Here is a 21930-nt window from a genome sequence, read left to right on the forward strand (position 1 = left end):
CTGTTTTTTTGTGCATCTTCCCCACCCCAAAAGGGAAATAAGGACAATCCAGGAGGCAGTCAGTTTAACTTCTGTGCTAGGAAAGATAATGGAGAAAATAATTTACGGATCCATTTGCAAACATTTGGAAGATAGTAAGGTGATAAATAACAGTCAGTGTGGATTTTTGAAAAACAAATCACATCAGTTCAACCTGAGAGCAAGCCTTGTGGGTAAAGGGGAAGCATAGACTTTTGTAAAGCATTTGATACAGTTTGGCATGATCGTCTCACAAATAAACTAGGGAACTCCGACCTAGATGGGCTTCCTTTAAGTAGATGCATAACTGGTTCAATAACTGTTCCCAGGGTTTGCTATTCTGGAAGAGCCATTCTGACATAGCTTATTTGAAATAACACAACTACACACACAAATGAATATCAAAATAGCACTTAGCTATTTCAAAATACAGCATCTACACACACCGAGCTTATTTAGAAATAGAGCCGTTGGATGCACTATGGCAGGGGTGGCCATCTCACGGTTCTTGAGCCACATGCATTTCTTTGGGCCATTAAGTGCAGCTTCTCCTCAGATCTGTGTGCTGGGAGTGCTGTCCGCTGCTCTGTGCACACCCTCCCAGCAGTTGGTGGGAGAAGGCTCTGGTGAGTTGCCGGCATTGAGGTGGTGGGGGGAAGGGAAGGGGACGGGGATGACTGTGGGTGCCTGGCTTGTGGGAAGGGAAGAGCACTGAGTTAGAGCGGAGTGGTGGATGGGCTGGGGTGCCTGGTTCGGGCGGGGCATTCAGTTGGGAGGTGGGGGAGAGCTGGGGATACCTGGCTCTGGGGGAGTAGAGGGCGAGGGCATTCATTTAGAGCGGAGAGGTTGAGGGTGTCTGGCTCTGGGGAGGGCATTGAGCCACATATTATATATTAATTTTTATCTATGTATATAGATACCTATTTAAATATATAATATGGTCTCTTTGCACTTTATACATGGCTTTTTGTCCGTAACTGGTTGGCCACTCCTGCATTGTGGTTTATTTTGAAATAGACTCTTTACTGTCTTAACAGCAGCTACTTCAAAATACGCATCAGACAAAGTGGGTCTTTGCCCGCAATAATTAATGTTCCAATATATCTGTTAGTCTGTGAGGTGCCACAGGACTTCTCTTTGTTTTTGCGGATACAGACTAACATAGGTACCCCTCTGATAATTGTATTTTGCTTGGTTTCCACAAGGGGGTGATGTTGAGATGGCTAAAGAAATATATTTCATGCTATACTGTGAAAGGACCAGAAAGGTGCTGTCACTAAAAAGGTAGCTGGTGGGTAGCTTAATGACTCAGTAAAGGGAAGATCACATTTAGGCTGATGTGCTCTGAAACTGGCTTAGGCTCTAGAGCTTTGAGTAGTCTGCTTGAAAATGTACATTATATCGTAACTGTTTCCCTCTGTTTCAGCCTAACATCCCTTTCTTTTGGCTGTTTGCCACAAGTTACCTCCTCCCTGCATTGCTGTCTGATGCCTCAACAGCAGGTTTACCGTATTCCTGGCACCCAGTGACCACTTAAAGTATACGGATAGTGACTATCAAGCCACTAGATGTTTCCTTAGATCTATTCAAAGCTAATGTCTTTTACAGACTTAGTGGGAATTCTTTTGAACCCAGATCCAAAAAAGAGCTCATAGTCGGGACGTTAACCTAAACGGATGAGGCTTACCAGTTATGGTTAACTAGCATGGTCTAGAGCAGCCCCTCACCTGCTGCGGGCAGGGGGTTGCTCTAGCTCCACAGGTCCACCATGGGCAAGGGTGGCCCAGCTGTGCTGGAGTATCCCTGTGCAAGGTGTCTCCAGGGAAGGTGACAGATGAGGAGGCTGCTCCAACCCAGTCCAGATGGAGTGCCCCTCCTTATAGTACACCGGAGGCCACTGTGCATGGGGAGCTGCCCTGGCTGGGCCAGCCCCCCTCATTTAGACAGGGAACTACACTTCTTTTTGGCCATAATGAGTGGAGAACACAAATACGTAATCAACTAAGTTGGAGGCAGTAACCTTTACAGGCTAACTAAATAATAGGTGCTTTTGAACTCCACTTCCCACAAGGGTTGCTTGAAGCATAGTCCAGAAGTGTATGTACCTTTCTTAGGCTTTGTCTACACTATAGCATAAAGTCAATTTTAAGGCATTCAGTTTGATTTTCCAATGTGACTGTCTTCACTGCAAATACCTTTAGATCAATTTTAAGGGGCTCTAAGGCTGAATTTTTTGCCCCACCCCTCCTAGGCGGTATAACACCAAGTTTGAATTTAAAAGGTTGAATTAATGCTAATGTGGAAACAGCATTACTTTAAATATATTTTAGTGGCCTCTGGAGATACCCATGTAAAGATTCAAATAAAATTGAGCACTCAGGTGCTGGCCTAGATGCAGAAGCCTCTAAATGTGTGGGTTCTGCATAATGGTTAGTGTTTGGAGTTTTCAGCTCTTGCAGTGGTAATTCCTTCATCTGGTGTGACAAGAGATTTATAAGAAGGTTTCTAGACTGGATTTAGAGCCATTATAAGAAGGTTTAAAGCAGTTTCATTGTGTTTCTAGCCTGCTTTAATTGATACTTCATTGGTGTCACACAGCTCTTGAGTATATTCCCTGATCCTTGCATGGGAGCAAACATCTCTGATGTGGAAGTTCAAAACACTGCTTGTCAGAGGTTTTCTGCATTTAGAGAATAAGATGTGGTGAATCATGATTAGGAACTGCAGGTTGCAATCTGAATTAGGCATGCAAATCTTTTATTCTGCCTCCTCATAGTCTGCTCATAAGTAACGTTATGGTGGTGGACATGAGTCTTCTGATAAACTTCCTGCGTGGATTGCTTTCTGTGTTGTAATGGTACTTGTTCTTGTGATAGATCAGGTCCAGGAGGTAGCTACAATGTGACATCATCTGCACGTCAGAGGAAGTGATACAGAAAGACAAAGGGGAAATGTGTGGTCAGCAGGATCACAAGATTGAGAAACAAGGCTGTCGCTGGAGCTATCTCTGCCTGTGTTCCTATCAGGAGGGTTGTATCAGTTGAACTTTGTGACAGCTGAACTTCTTGCTCTTTGGAGAATAACCACAGTCTCTTTATTGTATGGTGCCCAGGCCTGTAGCCTTTCAGATAAAAAGTAAAGTGTAAGAGGTTCGATCAGTTGTGTGGTATTGAACACATTCTATCCTCCTCCCACATGCCAAATAGGCTGTATGAGTCCAATGTTCCTCTTATCTTAATATGTTCCTCTTGATCCTTGTCAGAGAGGACATGTAGCGTGCAGTTTAAAGACTGTGATGCTGTTAGTATATCATTGAATACTTTTGTATCAATTAGATGCAGCTTCCCTAGTGACACCTGAAGTCCTGTTGAAACCCTTCCCCCTTTTCTAATTGCATTGTGAAAGTGAAAACAGCCTAGGTTTCTATGAAAATTCCTTCTAGGAAATCTAGCAGAAATGTAGGAATTAGGTTATGATAAAGAACAGAATCTGTAGTAGGGGAGAATGAGGTAGAAGTTGAAAAGATCTGTCCTTGTGTTACCATATACTGTGCATCTGTATCCAAAAGTGAGACCTTTTTATTTGGTAAGATTATCAGATCCACTCTCTGTTCCTGCCTAAACTCACACTTTGTATTCATCTTTTATGTGAGGTCCTAGCACATTGATTTGCTCCTGAAGTATCTTTATATTGCTTACATCACAGCCTTGTAGCCTTTGTAACCTTCCGAGTACCTTTTGCATCAAGACAAAAAGCAGTCAAGTAGCACTTTAAAGACTAGCAAAATAGTTTATTAGGTGAGCTTTCGTGGGACAGACCCACTTCTTCAGACCAACATCAAGCTTTTTTTTGCATCAAGCAAATTTTGCATCAGTCTTTGCCTTGGCCACTCCTTTGTCAAAGCTCTTAGTTGTGTGATTAGCTTTCCTCTGTGCTTGTGCTAAATCCTTCTAATTCTTGAATTTCAGCTCTTCTTACTTGATGGCTGTTTTCTTTGCTCCTCAAGTACAAGGCTAATTCTCTCCGTGATTGATGACATCTCCCCTTCTCTGTGCTGTCTCTGCTATTTAGAAAAGCGTCCCAGCACTTCTGTTCTCACTTGTCCTCCAGACTCTGTTTAAAATCCCATCTGAAGTTCCATCGTTTCCCTTTGCCTAAGCCTTTTAATCTTATTCTCTAGTCAAACAATCAAATTCTGCTTCCTGAATTTCAAGGTTTCATGCTCAGACTTTCTTCCTATGGCTTCTATTTCCTTAATCCTGATGTATTGAAGCTAAAGATACAGTAGTCTGCCAAGTTATGGGAGGGTTGCATTCCTGCACACCCTTGCATAACTTGAATTTTGCATAATTTGGGGCGGAAGCCAGGACCCAGATGGCAGTCTGGCTCCCAGCTTCCCTGGGCTTGCGGCAGCCAGGAGCAGCTTTTCCCTAGCTCCCCTAGCTGAGGGAAGCTGGGGAGTAGCCATGCCACTGTGTCTGTCTTATCTCCTGGCTCCCTTAGCTGGGAGAAACTGCACTGCAGCAGCTCTCTGTCCATCCAGCTCGCCCAGCTGGGGGAGCCCGGCTGGCAGACAGCCGTTGCTGCAGGGCTTCTCCCCAGATGGGGGAGCCAGGAGCTGGAGCGCTTTTGATTTGCACTTAATTCACATTAATGTGAGTTAAGCGCAAATTGAAATGGTGTATACTACCTGAAGCATATATTATACAAGATGGTATTGGTGATAATTGTTAAAGAAAAGATCAGTGACAGTTCTGTGTGATTCATGCTCTTAAAAATAAAGTGCCTGATAGTTTACACCAAGAGTCCTTGGAACCAAAATTCACTGGCTTTTTCAGTGCCTTTTAAGAACACAGCAACATAGAATTGTTGTGTTTTTTGAGACTGGGCAGGCAAAATATTCTCAAATGGATTGTGTTTATGGGTTTGGTACAAAGTAGGAGAGTAAAATCCTGTTTAGTTAATCCGTTAAATACTAAGTTTTTAACTGGACAGTCAATGAAGTGGGGGGAGTGGCCCTGGGGACAGTGGCCAGGTTCTGTGCTAGCATTGCTTTATGAGCAGTGCAGAGTTGCATGCTGATTCTTCCGATAGTCTAATTCTCCTGAGGCTTCCAAATTGATAATTTGCTCTTGGTGGTTTGAATCTTCTACCAGATTTTGGTGATATTTTTTTTGGTGAATATTCATGGAGCACACCACTAATCATTCTGGCTTACAATCTAGTCAAATGGTCTTTTCCAGTGGTTTTGTTACTAGCCTGTCTGCTTAATTTTTACCTTTTTTGATGTAGAGGAGGAGGAAGATTTTTTTTTTTTTTTTTTTGGACAATGGAGAGAGAGATGATTGACTGGGGTAAGCAGGAAGTATTCCAAGAGGAGGCTGATTGGGGGAAAAATTGGTGTCCGTGATCTGACTGATAGTAGAGCAAACTTACTGTGTGTGTCTGAGGGTGAGAAACTGAGTGTATACACATGCAATTCTCTATTCAGGGTTCTGCATTCCTTGAAACAAATAATAAAATCAGCAGCCCCCTCTTATCCCCCAGCTAGAAAATAGTAATAAAAAATTATCACTGGAGGCAAACAGCAGTCAATTCTCCTTGCTTTCTTCTCCCCTGCCCCACCATAACCCCTCCCCCTGAGAAATGCTGGGCTTTGGGAAGTTCCCAGAAGGCTGCCATGTGTAGTTCTTTCTCAGCAAGGTGGGGAGAGGAATTTTGTAATGCTTTGCCGTACCAGTTGCCTCTTACACCTGCTGACTTGTGATCACTTGGTCTTGGTAGCTTTTGTTAATAGTTGCCTGATGCTGTTGGATTGCATAGATGAATCAACAGATTTTTCACAAGTGCTTTTCCTTCCCTGGTGACATTTTGTGCTGTGGTGAACAAATAGTCATTTCAGAGAACTCCGTTCACAAGCAATAAGCAGACTGGCAGATGTTAGCAAATATGTGGGTCTAGGCTTTTCTGATGCTTTATAATTATCCTCTTCCTTCCCCTGCAAAAAAAAATCTATGAAATGCCCAGTCTCAGACTCTTTGGATTACAGTTCATTTTAGCTTATTCCTACCCTGATTGGATTGGACATTAGGAATTTCTCAAGGACTTTCAGCTAAAGAACATATAAGACTTGTGGTCCTGGCTTATCTCTTTGACTTTTATATTATTGCTGTATTCTGCAGGAATGCATTTTAAAGTCTACTTGCCATGTAATTTGAAGCTGTGTCCGTTCCATGCTAGTCTCTCTTCTTTGTCTTACTTCATAGCTCTTTGCTCTCACATAGCAGCAGTGGGAAATTACTTGAATTGTTGGTTCACATGCACATGGTACAAAATTGTAGGGCTAAGTGGGGGTGACAATCTTCAGTGTCTGTTATACCCTTTCTGGTACTTTGTCAGCCAGTGGAGATGCCCTCTTTGATAATTATTCTTATAAATATAATTAGGTCACCTAAGGCCTGGGTATTATGGGTTCTGCCTCTTCTCCAGGTTTATGTTCTTGAATCTTTGTGTCTCTGCCTTTTATCCTGATGACACCATGAGACACTTTCATGTAGCTGGGATGGAAAGGATGGTTATCGTGGTCTCAGCTCATCATTTAATCAGCTGGCTTCTCAGACTACAGACTAGTATTTAGAACTCTTTTCAGCCAAAATCTTAGCATTGGATTGGTTGCAGAAAGAGATGCAGTTCTGAAGCTGGAGCTCATAAATTATATTGCATTATTCAGTTAATATGCATGCCACTGTCTGCAACCTAATATACATGTTGGAACTCTCTTGTCCAGCCCTCTCTTGACTGACAGGAGGACCTGGAGAGAGAGAGAGAGAGAGAGGGAGAGCTCCAGCTGTGTGGCTGCAGCAGAGCCCTGCTGATTGTAGGAAGCCCTATTGGCAGCCTACTCTGGGAGCTTCAGAGGTAGCCCATGGGTGGGGAGCTGCATCAGGGAGCCTGGCTGAGGCAGGGACCTCAGGCCAGGGGTGCCCTGCAGCCCCACCACCAGGGAGCTGGCTGGGGCATGGACCCTGCTGGCAGCCCTATGGCAGCAGAAAACCCCATTGTTTGGCTTCCTACCTTTGTATCCCCTTTGCCCAAGATGGGAATTCTTCATGTTCAAATCAAGCTTTTCTCATCTTGAGTGGAAAAGTACAAGATTAAAAATGGGTTCCAGCATTGTGTGGCTTGGCCACATGTTCAGACAGGCTCAGTCACAAACCAGGCTCACAGGAAAAACAAGATCAAAACAAAAAGCAGTCAAGTAACACTTTAAAGACTAGCAAAATGGTTTATTAGGTGAGCTTTCGTGGGACAGGCCCACTTCTTCAGACCATAGCCAGACCAGAACAGACTCAATAGGTCATTGGTTTGAGTACCTAGACATTGTTTCTGGAGTATCACTAATGGCACTCATTAACACATCTAGATATGTAAACAGATTCACATTTCTAATTTCACATACAAGAATGGTAGTAGGTAGTCCGTCGTGTTTGACGATGACATCTTGACATGCACAGAAATGGAATATACACATTCAGCAGACCATAACTTTAAAAATATTCCACATGATGCATTTTGCTTAAACCATTTGTTACGTGTGTTCATATACATATTCATAAAACAATTCTTACAAAGCTAGGCAGGGTGGGGTGGACTGTGACAACTTCACTTTTTTTCTGCAGAAAAGGACCCTGGGAATACAATAGATGAGAAGCCAGATACGAATCAACAGTGTGCCCTTATTTTTGACAAGAAGGGTAATGGCATATTGGGCTGCATTAGTAGGAGCATTGCCAGCAGATTAAGTGCAGTGATTGTTCCCCTCTCTTTTGCACTGGTGAGGCCACATCTGAAGTCTTGTGTCCAGTTTTGGAGGCTCCAGTATAAAAAGCATGAGCTCAAATGGGAGAAAGGCCATGGATGGCAACAAAAATCATGAAGGCACTGGGGCGTACAACTTGTGAGGAGAGGCTGAGAGAACTGGGCTTATTTGGTCTGCAAAAGAGAAGAATGAGAGGGGGCTATGGTAGCAACCTTCAACTTCCTGAAAGGGTGTTAGAACATAAGAATGGCCATACTGGGTCAGACCAAAGGTCCATCCAGCCCAGTATCCTGTCTGCCGACAGTGGCCAATGCCAGGTGCCCCAGAGAGGGAGAACAGAAGACAATGATCAAGTGATTTATCTCCTGCCATCCATCTCCTGCCCTTGTACTGAAGGCTAGGGCACCATACTTTACCCCTGGCTAATAGCCATTTATGGACCTAACCTGCAAAAATTTATCGAGCTCTTTTTTAAACCCTAATAGAGTCCTGGCCTTCACAGCCTCCTCCGGCAAGGAGTTCCACAGGTTGACTGTGCACTGTGTGAAGAAAAATTTCCTTTTATTAGTTTTGAACCTACTACCCATCAATTTCATTTGGTGTCCCCTAGTTCTTGTATTATGGGAAAAGGTAAATAATTTTTCTATATTCACTTTCTCCACACCATTCATGATTTTATATACCTCTATCATATTGCCCCTCAATCTCCTCTTTTCCAGACTGAAAAGTCCCAGTCTCTCTGGCCTCTCCCCGTATGGGACCCGTTCCAAACCCCTAATCATCTTAGTCGCCCTTTTCTGAACCTTTTCTAATGCCAATATGTCTTTTTTGAGGTGAGGAGACCACATCTGCACACAGTACTCAAGGTGTGGGCGTACCACAGTTTTATATAGGGGAAGTATGATATCTTTTGTGTTATTATCTATCCCTTTTTTAATAATTCCTAACATCCTATTTGCTTTACTAACTGCCGCTGCACACTGCGTGGATGTCTTCAGAGAACTATCCACTATAACTCCAAGATCCCTTTCCTGATCTGTCGTAGCTAAATTTGACCCCATCATGTTGTAAGTGTAATTTGGGTTATTTTTTTCCAATGTGTACTACCTTACACTTATCCACATTAAATTTCATTTGCCATTTTGCTGCCCAATCACTCAGTTTGCTGAGATCTTTTTGTAGTTCTTCACAATCCCTTTTGGTTTTGACTGTCCTGAACAACTTGGTGTCATCTGCAAACTTTGCCAGCTCACTGCTTACCTCATTTTCTAGATCATTGATGAACAAGTTGAACAGGATCGGTCCCAGGACTGACCCCTGGGGAGCACCACTAGTTACCCCCCTCCATTGTGAAAATGTACCATTTATTCCAACCCTTTGTTTTCTGTCTTTTAACCAATTCCCAATCCATGAAAGGATCTTTCCTCCTATCCCGTGACCTCCTAATTTACATAAAAGCCTTTGGTGTGGGACCGTGTCAAAGGTTTTCTGGAAATCTGGGTATATTATGTCCACTGTGTGCCCTTTGTCCGTGTGTTTATTAACCCCTTCAAAGAATTCTAATAGATTAGTTAGACACGACTTCCCTCTGCAGAAACCATGCTGACTTTTGCCCAACAATTTGTGCTCTTCTACGTGCCTTGCAATTTTATTCTTTACTATTGTTTCTACTAATTTGCCTGGTACTGAAGTTAGACTTATTGGTCTATAATTGCCAGGGTCTCCTCTGGAGCCTTTTTTAAATATTGGCATTATATTGGCCATGTTGCAGAGAAGATAGATCCAGGCTATTCTCAGAGCGTACATCTACACTAGAGGGTTTTGTTGACGAAATTTGCAGACTGTCCACACACACAATGCGTTTTGTCAACAGTATATCAACAAAACTTGGCACTTACATCAACAGCCCTTCTGCCTCTCTCCCATGAAGCAGAACATCTTTCTCGACCAAATCTGTTGACAGAAGAGCCAGGTGGACGCTCATGGGGGGCCCTCTGTCAACAGACAAGGCTTATGGGTCACTGGGCAGCCATTTGCTGTGCTTCCAGTCAGCTGCTCTGTCAAGAGGGGGCTGGCAGTCCAGCCACTCTCTGACAGAGCGGATCGACAGAGGATCTGCTTTCGTGTGTGGTAACATTCTGTGGACAGGAGTTTTGTTGGAAGAAGAGACTTCTGTTGACAGATCACAGTAGTGTAGACCTAGCCAGTGATGGCAGATGACAGAACAAGATACGGTGGTCTCAAGTTGTAGTGTGGAAGGTCTAGGTTGGTATTAGGGAAAACTACTTCATTAGGAATGGGGTGAAACACTGGAATAGCTTGCCTGGGGAAGTAATGGAACCTCCATCTTCAGAAGTTTTTAAGGTGAGGCTTGACAAAGCCCTGGTTGTATGATTTAGTTGGAGTTGGTCTTGCTTTGAGCAGGGGGTTGGACTAAATGACCTCTTGAGGTCTCTTCCATTTCCACATTCTTGCAGCAGAGGTGGACTAATGGACCCACTGTTTACTTGTATGTAGTTTGCTTTCTATGATGTTCCAGTCCCTGGTGTTTCTGTTCAGACTGTGAACTACCTGGATTGTAACTCCTTGGAACAAAGGACTGTCTTTTTGTTCTGTGTTTTTGTATAGTGGGGTCCTGTTCATTTGCATTATCCTCATAGGCCGGGGATAATGCAAATAATAATTTGTAAGAATTGTTTTCATGTTAATTGTCATTGGTTATTTTAATGGCATGACATTCCCTTGCACTGTGTTTGACCCAAACATCTTGTTCCTGTACCAGAACTAGGACCTGAAATTGTGCCAAGAGAAAAATGAAATAGACCAGTTTATTTTACAACTCAAAAGGAGTGGTGTGGAAAAGATGAAGTGTAGATTTGGATGGTTAAGAATTGTTCGTAGTTGTAATGATCTAAGGTAAGGGATAGTAATATAGATCACAAATCAGGTTTTAAACATTGTTTTTAACTGCTCAAAGTACCTTCCAAGCAGATGAAAAGTTGGTAAACTGGGAGGGTGTTATTAAGATGCAGTGTGTGCTTTTTTTGTAATGTAGCCTTTTATCATTCATCTCCAGGGTGCACTCCTAGAAAGTGTGGAAGAGGCATAACAGATGCAGTAATCACCAGGGAGGAAGCTGAAAGAATCCGTAGGTAATTTTCCTTTTAGCCTTCAAAAATTATCTTAGTTAGTAACATTGGACTACAGGCAGGTGGGGTTATGTTGGAAGTGTTTATAGCATGCCAATAATGCAAAACTCATTAGCTGAGGACTAAGGCTAACAGTTTTAGGTGATAAAATCTTTTCCAAAGTCATCTTCAATTTTGTACCAGGCTGTTCTAATTACCTGGGGCACACTTTGCCTTATTCATTGGAGATAGGGGAGGGAAACTCATGTGCCAGTGGAAGGAAATATGATACTGCTGTGGATTGAATTAAAGCTTTTTGTTTGCTTTATTATGCCCAGTAGTAGTTTAGAGCTTCTGTGATCTATGAGCTAGTGCTAACAAAACGCAGTAAGGAAGATGGCGTCCTCCATGACTGCTGTAACAAAACACTAGGAGCTACTTGAATTATGTGGTCTGCATTAGAAACTGTGGATTGGCTGAGTGTTGCTTCTAATGTTATTTCTATGCAACACTTTTTTCAGTAAAACATTTGTGGGGCAGAGGTGTGACTCCCCCACCCCCAAATGACATAGGTTTCACTGACAAAAGTGCTGGTATGGTTAGCACTCTGTACGTGGGAGGTGTTCTTCTGCTGACATGGCTACTGCTGCTCATTGGGGTGATTTAAATGTGCCAGCAGAGGGAACTCTGTCTTTCACCGGCAAGAGTGGCTATGTGGGAGTGGTACAGCTGTGCTGCTGTAAGGACAGTTGTGTAGACATGGCCTTAAATCTCCCAGTCCCCTGCTGATGTGATACTAGTATAGATCCCTGTCCTAACATAATGTACTGCATTGTTCACCAGCCAATTTGTAGATCCATCTCTTTCAAATTCTATCTTTTTGTTTGTGAAACAAACATTAGTCTTGTTTGGACAGGATCTGTTTGGAAGCTACTCTCCCCCACTGCCCCTGCCATCTTTGAAATTCCTGCAAGAGGGTTGAGAATGTCACACATCACAGCCACCTTCTTGCAAGCAGGTGTTCTCTCACTCTTGTTGTCATGGGGTGGGGGAGGGGGTTGCTCGTGACTTGTAACTGCAAGATCAGAAGGATTTAAAACCAACTCCTCTCTGTCACCAAAGTACGTTTACCCAGCTGGTATACATTGTAAATTATATTGTTAAGGACAAAGGTTTTACTGTAGTTCTGACTTGAGATTGTTGTTTCACCTGCAGAATAGCAGAGAGGGGACTGTCCTTGGGAGGATCTCATGGAGGGGTGAGCAGCTGTCCTGTTATCTTTTACGTTCTTCTGTTATCAAGGCAAGATTTTAAGGTTTTAAATGAATTTTTGGAAGGGATAATTGGAGGTGGTAGGATGGATAACTCCTCTGGCCATCCTGATTTGGCAAGATCTTCCCATGGTGATGTTGATCTTCATCAGATCATGGCATCTGCATTATAATTTATTCCCTGTTCAGTTTGTAAATATAACACCCACACTGTACTCTTGAACTCTTTCTTGTACATTTTTTCCCCTTTATTATTGCCCTGTCTTTTTGCTCCATCTCACTTAATGGTTGTGCTTACATTTCTCACTCCATTAGTCAAAAAGCTCTCTGCTCTTTGGCCGGACTGTGGTAAGTTGTATCTGATCTTAGCAATATCCAGGCAAAAGTACATTATCTCACTGGAGCCTTTTATCATCCCTCTCTTCCTGATGGCTTAGAAACCGCTTTTTTTATTTCGTCTAGCTGTTCTTCCTGCGTACCAAAAAAAGGGCATGCGTTGGACTGGATTTGAATTAGCCTGCTTCTTAAAATTTCCTATGTTTTATATAGAGTGTTGGATGACTCTGACTAGTTGCTCTTATTTCTCTTTCTTTTAAAATCTTTCATTTAAATTCTTTTCCTAAATTTTAATTGTTAGGCCTTCTTAAAGCCAAATTGATCTTTCCACTGCTTGCACTTGTGCTCTTGATTTAAGTTGCTTCATATTAAGATGTAGACTCTATTCCAGCTTTCTCAACTTTATTGTTTTTTCGCAGCAAGACACACGTCATACTACTTGCCATGCCTTTTAATTTAGGAGTCACTGAGGTTCAGGGTGGTGTGGTTTTCTTTGGCATTATACAATACCAAGACTTAATGTACTAAATTCAAAGAACTGGCGTTCTCTGGTCTTTCAGTTAAAGACACTGTTTTTTCCTTAGCTTTTCTACCCTTTTGTGTTAGGAATTTCTCAGCAAACTTCTGGATGGCTGAAGTCACCAAGTTTATGATGCTAAGCGTTCTCTCCTGTCTCCCTCAGTAATGATTCATAGATGAATATTCATATATTTTAAAGCCTCCAGGGACAATTATGATCATCTTGCCTGACCTTCTGTATAACAGACCAGAGAACCTCAGTCGCTTATGTGCTGTTTCTGAACCAGGCTTAATCTCTCTACAGACAGATTCTAAAACATCTGTTGCTCATCATCCTGTTAGGTCATTGTCATTCTGGTTGGCATGATTGCCACTTGCCTTGGTTAGCTTTTAGTGGCTTCTCTACAAGGACAATGACCTTTCCTTTTCTGTGCTTTCCTTACACTGTGTTCCCACTTCTGTTTAATGTTCCAATTGTGACTCATGTCTTCATGGCTCTGTAATTACTGTTCTCATAAATTAAACTGGTGCAATTGGTGTTTTGTGCAGAGGCACTAGAGTGCAGCCTCTCTTTCCTCCTCTTCCCCCCGATGCCTCTCCCTTACCCCTTATTTAATACAAAGCCCAAGGGGTCAGCTGTTCAGATGTCCTTTTAGCGGGAAAGACTATCTCCTCATCAAAGAAAGAGGCAATATGTGCACACAGATTGCCCATCTCAGGGTTTTTTGCCTGGGCAAATAACTTTCTCTCAGACAGTATCTCCCATTCGGTTCATGGTGCATGGCCTAGAGCTAATACTACCCACCACCACATAAAAAGTAAAGCTCTGCATCTTAATTTGTTTATTAATTAAACTGTTGTAAGCAGGACTGTTAGTGACTTTAAAAAGTATCATTGATGCTCAGACCGTACATAGAGGCCAAAAGGTCAAATTTTGCCACTCGTCCTTGGAAAGTTTGCTGACTGTCGGCCTAGAGTATCGATATGGCCTCTGAGTTGCTGTTAGCATTTTGTTTTTCAGAGATGGGGCAGGGCCTCTGCATCCTATAACACTTCTTTTCCCCTTTTCTTGGCCCTTGCATCGCCTACAGATCTCAAATTGGTTTGTTCCTCCTGTATATTAAGCATTTTCCCCTTCTGAGTAAATGCTACATCACTCTTGGTGTGTCCTCTTCCACCTTGCTTTACGTTCCTCCCAGTTATAGCCTGCTATAGCCTTTGCCTGGTTGATTAGAAGGTGTAGTCTGAATTCTTTCACTGTTGGCTCCCGGTCTCTGTGGCTTGTCTGCTGTAGCATACTCCTCCCCCACATTCTGGCTCTAAATGCTCAAGTGATCACATTTGAGGTGCTTCTTAATTCTCTGTAAAGTGCTAGAATTGGCTCCCCTTGATATCTACCATCTACAATTTCTACAACCCATCTAGACCAAAAGGTCAGACCCAACAAAGTACTGCTTCTACTAGGGATGTTTGTTGGTTACTTGGTCACTCTAAGAGGATCAGGCTTACCAGTTATAGTTAACTGTGGGGCCCACTGGGCAAGGAGTTGCTCCAATGTGGTAATGAAGGGTGGTGGACCCTCCTCCTGCACACACTTGCAGTGCTGTCTAGGGCAGCTGGAGTAACCATGCTCCGCTGTAGCTCTGGGAGTGCTGCGAGTGAGCGCTGGGGATGTTCCAGAGCAGGCCCTGTCTGCAGTGGTGGGGCCACTCTAACTCAGCTGTCCCCACCACACTCACACAGAGGTTAATTGGTTAACTAATTAAATGGGAACCTTTATTTCTTTCCTTTAGTGGGACTGAAAACCCAGTCATAGCATTTAGGGTATGAGTATCTCGCAGAGATTGCAAGATTTAAGGAACAAAGCAAGATTTTTATAACATGAAAACTTGATCGTATCTAATCAGTGATGAACATTTTGCACTGGATATAAATATAATGCTTATCAGATACATGGCAAAATATTGGTTTAATGATGTGGTCTCTGCAATCTGACTGGGAACTTCCACACGAGTTAGGTCTCATGTGCATGGTGTCTGATGAACCTTATATGCAGAAGTCCTACACAGCATGCTGAGTGAACACTTCACATCATATCTTGCACCTCTTTCAAAATTCAAATTGAGATGGAAATTGAACTGTGGTATTTGTTTTGGGAGCAGAGCCCAGCTACCTGGTAGTGTCTGATCCTGCTGAGAAGGAGTTGATGTAGAATTAACATTGTTTCTCCACCCTCTTTTGGCTCAAGAATAGTTTTGTTGGTGTGGAAAAGATAAGGAAAATCATACAGGTTCTGAGCAATACCAACCTCTCTACCTAAAATCAGAGTCTGTTTTGTTTTATTTTTTTCTCTTGGGCAGCTTTTGTCTGTACAGCTTTCCTTTAGATCATCATTTTAAAATAACCATTTGTCAGACAGGGAAGAAAGCAGGGGTGGAGGAAGGCTGAGTTCCTGGGGTAGAGAACAAATGTTTACTTGTCGGCCTCTGTTTAACAGATAGTGATCAAACCCAGGGGCAAACATGGCTTTTGTCACTGCTGTAAAGTGAGGAGTGAGTCCCTTTTGTCATCAGTGTTGTAGAGCACCTGCAAATTCAAGCTGAATGTTGTCTCCCCAGGATGATGGACAATGAAATCACCGAAAGTTTTGGGGGTGTGAAGATGTATACATTTTACACAGGTTGTACCTCTAAAAAAGTGCATTATTTAGGCTGGCAACATCTGGGGTCTCAGCAGACCATGGATGTTCCAGGACCTGTGTCTGGCAGCAGGGCCAGTGTCAGGGGACCTCTCCTGATCCAGCAAACTCCCTTGTTCAGGACCAGTCAGGTCCCCAGGATGCTGGACCAGGGAGGTCCAACCTGTATTTCATTTTTGGGGTAGTCCAGAATCTTGCTATAGAAATTATGTACAATGGCATGAGGGAAATTGTTCTGTATAATCTGTCTCAAAGGTGTCACCATAGACTTTCTCTAAGCTAAGTTGCCAAGTGCAGACCATGGTACTGAAAGTGCTTGATGTTCTAAGATGGATTCAAACATCAATAGCTGTGATTCAGCTTCCCTTCAGGATAGAAAATGAAGAAACAGGAGCCCTGTGTATATGTGTACAATAAACCCTTGATTTAATGGACTAATGGGGGAGCCGGGGTGTCCGTTTTAATACCCAAAGTCCATAATATCTGAATGGTTATACTGTATGGTGATGATGCACTGACCTTCCCAGTCCATCATTCACCCCGTCCTCTGCCCCATTCTTCCCCTCACACCTCCCATCTCCCTCTCCCAATTACCAGGAGAGGAGCTAAATGCCAGCCTGAGTCCTTCCACCTCCTGCACTTCTCAGCGCTGTGGCTCCTCCAACCCCTGGCCCTGAGCTGCCATGTCAAAGTAGAGCTCCTGCACCCTTCCACAGCCCCTTCCGGCTCCTCTGGCCCCAGCAGCTCCAGCTTCTCCTGCAGCTCCTCCAGCCCCAGCAGCAGTTCTGAGTCTCTCACGTTTTTTTGGGAGGGAGTAGGGGGCTAGCAGACAGCCTCCATTACTTCCAAAGTCGGTTATATCAGGGTCCACTAAATCAAAGATTTACTGTAATTGAGCCCTCATATCACTGGCATGTAGTCTTTTTTTTTTTTTTTTCCTGCTTTTAAGCTTTGCTGGGGACTATTCATTCCCTTTCCAACTCTTTCTTCAGCCTCCTCCCTCTCTTTCGAGGCCAAGGCCTTGTTGTATCTGAGAACGACACAAACATAGAAAATTCATACTCTTTGCATCATGGTGAGAAAGGGAGGGTGTCTCAGTTTTTCGTATGAGGGCTTGAGACACAGAGACTCAGTTGCCAAGATTGTCCAGGAAGCTAGTGGCAAGCATAGGTTTGAACTTGCATCTTTTGCTGTCCCAATCTAGTGCTTTTTCTTTCATTTAGATACTGAACTTATAGACTCCTTGGAAAGACCTACAAGAGAATAGCTGTTCACATTGTGTATCTGACTACTGGAGGACAAATAATTCTGTTTGGAAGGGTGAGGGAAACAGCATTCAGTTAGGGCAGTTATGTAGGTAGATGATTTAAATAACTGAAATAAGCTTTTCCGTGCTTATTGGTTTGTCTTTTTCTTCTCCCTTTTTAATGTCTTCTTTCTCAGGCGTCAATCCTGGATTTGCATTCTGGAGCTCTTTCAGTGGGGAAACATTTTGTTAATCTGTACAGGTAAAGTGATACAATGATTTACAGAGCTCCTTTAGCTGCCTACAGCTTGTGTGTTCTACCCTCTCATAGTGCATTTAGGATTCGTATACTAGGGATTTGATAGGCTGCCAGTAGTTTCTTGGACCCTGTAAAAGCTTCTGTAGCACCAAATCTGACATAATGTTATTGAACTGGCCTTTTAGGAAGGTGTTAGTAATTTCAGTTGTAATATTTACCTTGCTAATACTGGATAACAAATGACTTTTATGCAATTCTAAATCCATAGCTGGATCAATAATAAAAGAAGGAAAGAATTGTTGACCAACCTGTAAAAGGGGGAAATCCACATTCTTCATATTACAGAATATTTTCATTGCATGGGTTGAATGCTAACAACAGTTATTGAGTTTAGGCCATCTTTTTCTTTTAATAACCTCTTAGAAAACGCTTGAAAGCTGTGCTTCTCTTTAATCATCACCTTAAAACAATGGGAGCATTTGTGGGGCTCTTTTATTTTAGTTGAAGCACAGATGAGGGTGAGAACATGCAAATTGATAGTGTCAAACAATCAGGTTCATAATACCTCTTCTTAGACAGTCTCTTGTTTTTCTAGATACTTTGGGGATAAAATTCAAGAAGTCTTTACAGAAGAGGATTTCCAGTTATACCGGTAAAGAATTGGAGAATGAACTGAAAATATAACTTCATTTTTTGCTGAGTTGGGCTTTTGAGATACTACGCTAACAGAAAGTCCTCCGCCCCACAACATTTCCCGCTTCTCACATTTTAACATTGTTAAACTCCTCGCCCAGATAGGTTTATGCAGCTAGAAAAGAAGATGCTTTGCTTGAATCCAGAAGCTGGAGACACAGTAGTAAAGCATGTAGATGGAAGTCTAAAGCATTTTAGATCCAAGCCGTGTTTCATGAGTGTTTTAGGCTAGAAAACATTCTGTAGTATTGCTTGGGACTGAGCTTCAAGTAAAGATGTTGAAAGACACTTACATAGCTAGAGGAGAAGACTCTTGAGTGTTCTCACTGATTAGAAACATAGCACTCTTTTTTTACAGAGCCAAAATATAGAATATTGCTGTAACTTGGGTTATTGTTTACTCTCTTTATATAGATTGACTCATTGACATGACATGCACAAAGATGTTTTAACAATTGCCCTTTCTCAGATGACATGCGTAGCTGTCATTTGGGAGCAAGCCTTATTGCTACTTTGTTGAATGGACATGGTAACTTACTTCTGATTTTCATGGAATTTTGTGTAAATGTAGATGTTGACGTGACCTTTAGAGCAGACTTCGTTTGAAAATATTTTGTATTTCAGATTTATTTAACTTTGTGTCTTTTGATTCTCAGTATATTTCTGTAAGTTATGGAGGAATCTGAGCTCCCTCTAGTGGCTAAACTATTATTTTAAAGTAGAGCTGGATGTATTTTTAGGCGAAATTTTTACCTGAGAAATAAGTCAATCCAAATCGACAACACTTTGTGAATTAGTTATAAGTTCACCAAATTGTTTCTTCAGATAAATCAAGTTTCCCCCCGCCCCCCAAAATTAAACATTTAAAGTTTTAACATTTTTGAAACTAAAAATTTTCAATATTTGTATTAACCGTGATCTGTTTAAACATTTCATTGTTTAATTTATAAAAAACAAAAGTGCTTGAAATGGAAACAAAACATTTTATGTTGGGTTGAACAAGCATTTTTTTTCATTGAATTAGAACTGGAAGGGACTTCACAGGGTCATCAAATCCAGTCCGTTGTATTCATGACAAGACCAAGTACCATCTAGACCAGGGTGTGGGTATAGTGAGGCCTGTAGGCTGGATCCGGTCTGCCAAGCCTTTCAATCTGGTCTGCCACCCGCTTTCATAGCTTAGAGGGGGAAGAGCTTTGTGTGTTGCTGCTGCCCTCAGCAAAATCTCACAACTCCTATTGACCAGAAACTGGCCAATGAAAGCTGAGAAATTTTGCTGGGGATGGGGGCAGTGCAGCACAGTTTGTCAGCTCTCATTGGTGGGTGCAGAGAGCCACATTGACTAGACAGTGGGCTGAGACTGCTGGGAGGCAGAGAAGCCTGACTGAGAGTGCTGCTGGCGGGGAACTGCTTAGGTAAGTGCTCTCGGCCAGAGTCTACCTCCTAGCACTGCACCTCAATGCCCTCCTAGACCATGCACTCCCCACTACTTCCTTCCCTTGGCCAGATTTCTCTCCTGCACCCCTATCCTCTATTCTAGGTCACCACCTAAACCCTCTGCAGCCTCCTCCCTCCTGTCTCAGATCTCAGCTCCCTCTCAGATCCTGCAGCCATTTTGCCTCCCTTCCCCAGGCCAGAATTCTCTCCTGCATCCATTATCCCACCCCATTGACTGCCACCTCAAAACCCTTTCCCAGGTCACAACCCCCTCCTTCACCCAGATTGGCCTCTCAGACTCCACAGCCTGTGCTGCACCCCAGTTCTCTACTCCAAGATCCCTTCTGCACCCCCTCCATAGAAAAGTGTGTCTGTTGACCACTTACCAGTATTTTGGAGTGGACTCCCATAAAAAAAATTATTGCCCACCCCGATCTAGATTGTCCCTGACAGGTGTTGGTCTAATTTGCACTTAAATCTACAATGGTGGAGATTGCTCAGCCTTCCTAGGCAATTTATTCTCATGTTAAAAACCACCCTGACAGGAAGTTTTACCTACTGTCCAACCTAAACCTCCCTTGCTGCAATTTAAGCACATTACTTCTTGTCCTATTAACCGGCTTTAAGGATTTTCTCCCTCTTCCCTTTAGATACTTGAAAGCTGCTATCATGTCCCCTCTGTCATCCTCTTTTCCAGACTAAACAAACCCAGTTCTTTCAGTCTTCCTCAGAGGTCATGTTTTCTATTATTTCTATGTTTTCTGTGTTCCTAACGAACCAGAATTTGTAAGAATTACAGAAGTAATTCACATTTTTGCCCCTTTAACTTGGGGGAATGAAGGCGCAGCTAGTGATTCCTTAGTTGGTAAAGAGAATGTTTCAACATGCTGTAGACAAGTCGCAAACAAAATTTATTAATAAATGCTTTTGTTCATCTTTTAGCTGTGACTCCAGGAGCATATATGTTTAATGGATTGTTGTATGCTATCCTGAGGAGCATTTATCTTTATTACTTTCACTTACCTAACCAGGCCTGTTTAAAATACGCTCTGGAGAGCACTAACTGAATAAAATGCACATCTGAGTGTTACTGATTACAAGAATAACAAACAAGAGCAGATATTCTGAGCCAGCAGACTGGCTTCTAAATAGGCTATGTCAACAGAGCTGCTGCTTCAGAATGAATTATAATTTCTGTGCCCTCGTTCTTTATCCAGTGGTTCCCAAGCTTGTGTCATCCTTTCTGCCAGTATCTTTATCCGGAATGGAGAGCTTGGAATAAGCAATATTGGTTTAAATGCTGCTGTCCATCAGTGACATGGGAAGAAAATTACACCATCCACACTTCTATTTTAAAAGCTTGTCAGAGTGTAGATGTGCAGAGTATTGAGTGAGAGCCAAAGGGTGCTTTTACCTTGTCTATTATTACGCTGTCTGCAGTTGAGGAAGTGGGTTTTACCCATGTAAGCTCAAGACCTGATAAATTTGTTAGTCTCTATGGTGTCATAGGACTGTTTGTTACCTTCAGGGCAGACTACCAAAAGCAGGACTGATACCTCTAATTATTGGTCTGTGTTAGAGGGCTGACCCTTCACCCTCTCCCCTGGTCCTTGTCACACGGGTACAAAACAGAAGCCCAACATGCAGACATAAGAATTTTGCCTTTCATTTAAAAAAAAAATCTGATCAGTGGGGCTGTGAAGAGAGTCTGGAAAGTGTGACTTCTAAAGGATCAGAAATCAGAAGACAGACAAAAACAAAAATTGCCCCAAACATATTATTTGGTAAAATCTCATGATTTGGTAGAATAAGAACACTGCCTAGGAGTTTCTAAAATGTGGTTGCAGTCCTGTGATAAGCACTTGCTCCACAGACCTGTACCAAGCTGGTAGATCTGACTTGGGACCTTACAACTCTTGTGACAGTCTCTATTTAAAACCTTAAGAAAAATATTTGAGAGCATTTCTTAAAATCTCTCTGAAGTCTAGATTATTGGATAAACTTTTAATAATGGGCTGCCAAATGATAATGCAGTTCCATTGTGAAGATTTAGAAGTGTGCTTACTTCTAATGAAGCTATTTAACTGTGCTTTCTTTTTGGAATCTGCATTTAAAAACCAAGAGCAAGGAAAATAATCAGAGTTAAAAATATTTGCTAAAATGGAAGAAAAGAAACCAATGTTAAGATTAAAATGTGGTCTTTCCATTTCAGCAGTTAGTTTCATTTGTTATGATTGTCTTAGCAAAGTGTCTTTAAAGATACGTATTTTGAAGATGCAGTTTCTTACCTGATCATTTGCTACAAACTAAAGAGATGTCAGTCAAATATTTTCTATTTTAATTTTGTATTATTTATTCAGCCTCTATAGATGTACCTGGCTTTTTGCAAAAAGAATGGGATCATAGAATTTACCTCCAGGAACTTAAGATCTACAGCCTTGTTTTTGTCTCCTTTTCTTGCAGTTTGATTAACTTTTTGGTTTTATTGGGTTGGCTTTGAAGCGTG

At 42.3% G+C, this 21930-nt stretch overlaps 1 protein-coding gene across 1 annotated transcript in view; it reads left to right on the forward strand.

Annotated features, from left to right (window-relative positions):
- OGFOD3 (2-oxoglutarate and iron dependent oxygenase domain containing 3) overlaps nucleotides 1-21930 on the forward strand; it is a 45783-nt gene that overhangs the window by 2747 nt on the left and 21106 nt on the right. The window contains exons 3-6 of the mRNA XM_075014483.1: nucleotides 10914-10989; nucleotides 12181-12223; nucleotides 17233-17297; nucleotides 17890-17946. Coding sequence (XP_074870584.1) covers nucleotides 10914-10989; nucleotides 12181-12223; nucleotides 17233-17297; nucleotides 17890-17946 — 241 coding nt within the window. The remainder of the gene's footprint in view (nucleotides 1-10913; nucleotides 10990-12180; nucleotides 12224-17232; nucleotides 17298-17889; nucleotides 17947-21930) is intronic.

This window comes from Carettochelys insculpta, chromosome 20 (genome assembly GCF_033958435.1).
Source record: "Carettochelys insculpta isolate YL-2023 chromosome 20, ASM3395843v1, whole genome shotgun sequence".
Lineage (NCBI taxonomy): Eukaryota > Metazoa > Chordata > Testudines > Carettochelyidae > Carettochelys > Carettochelys insculpta.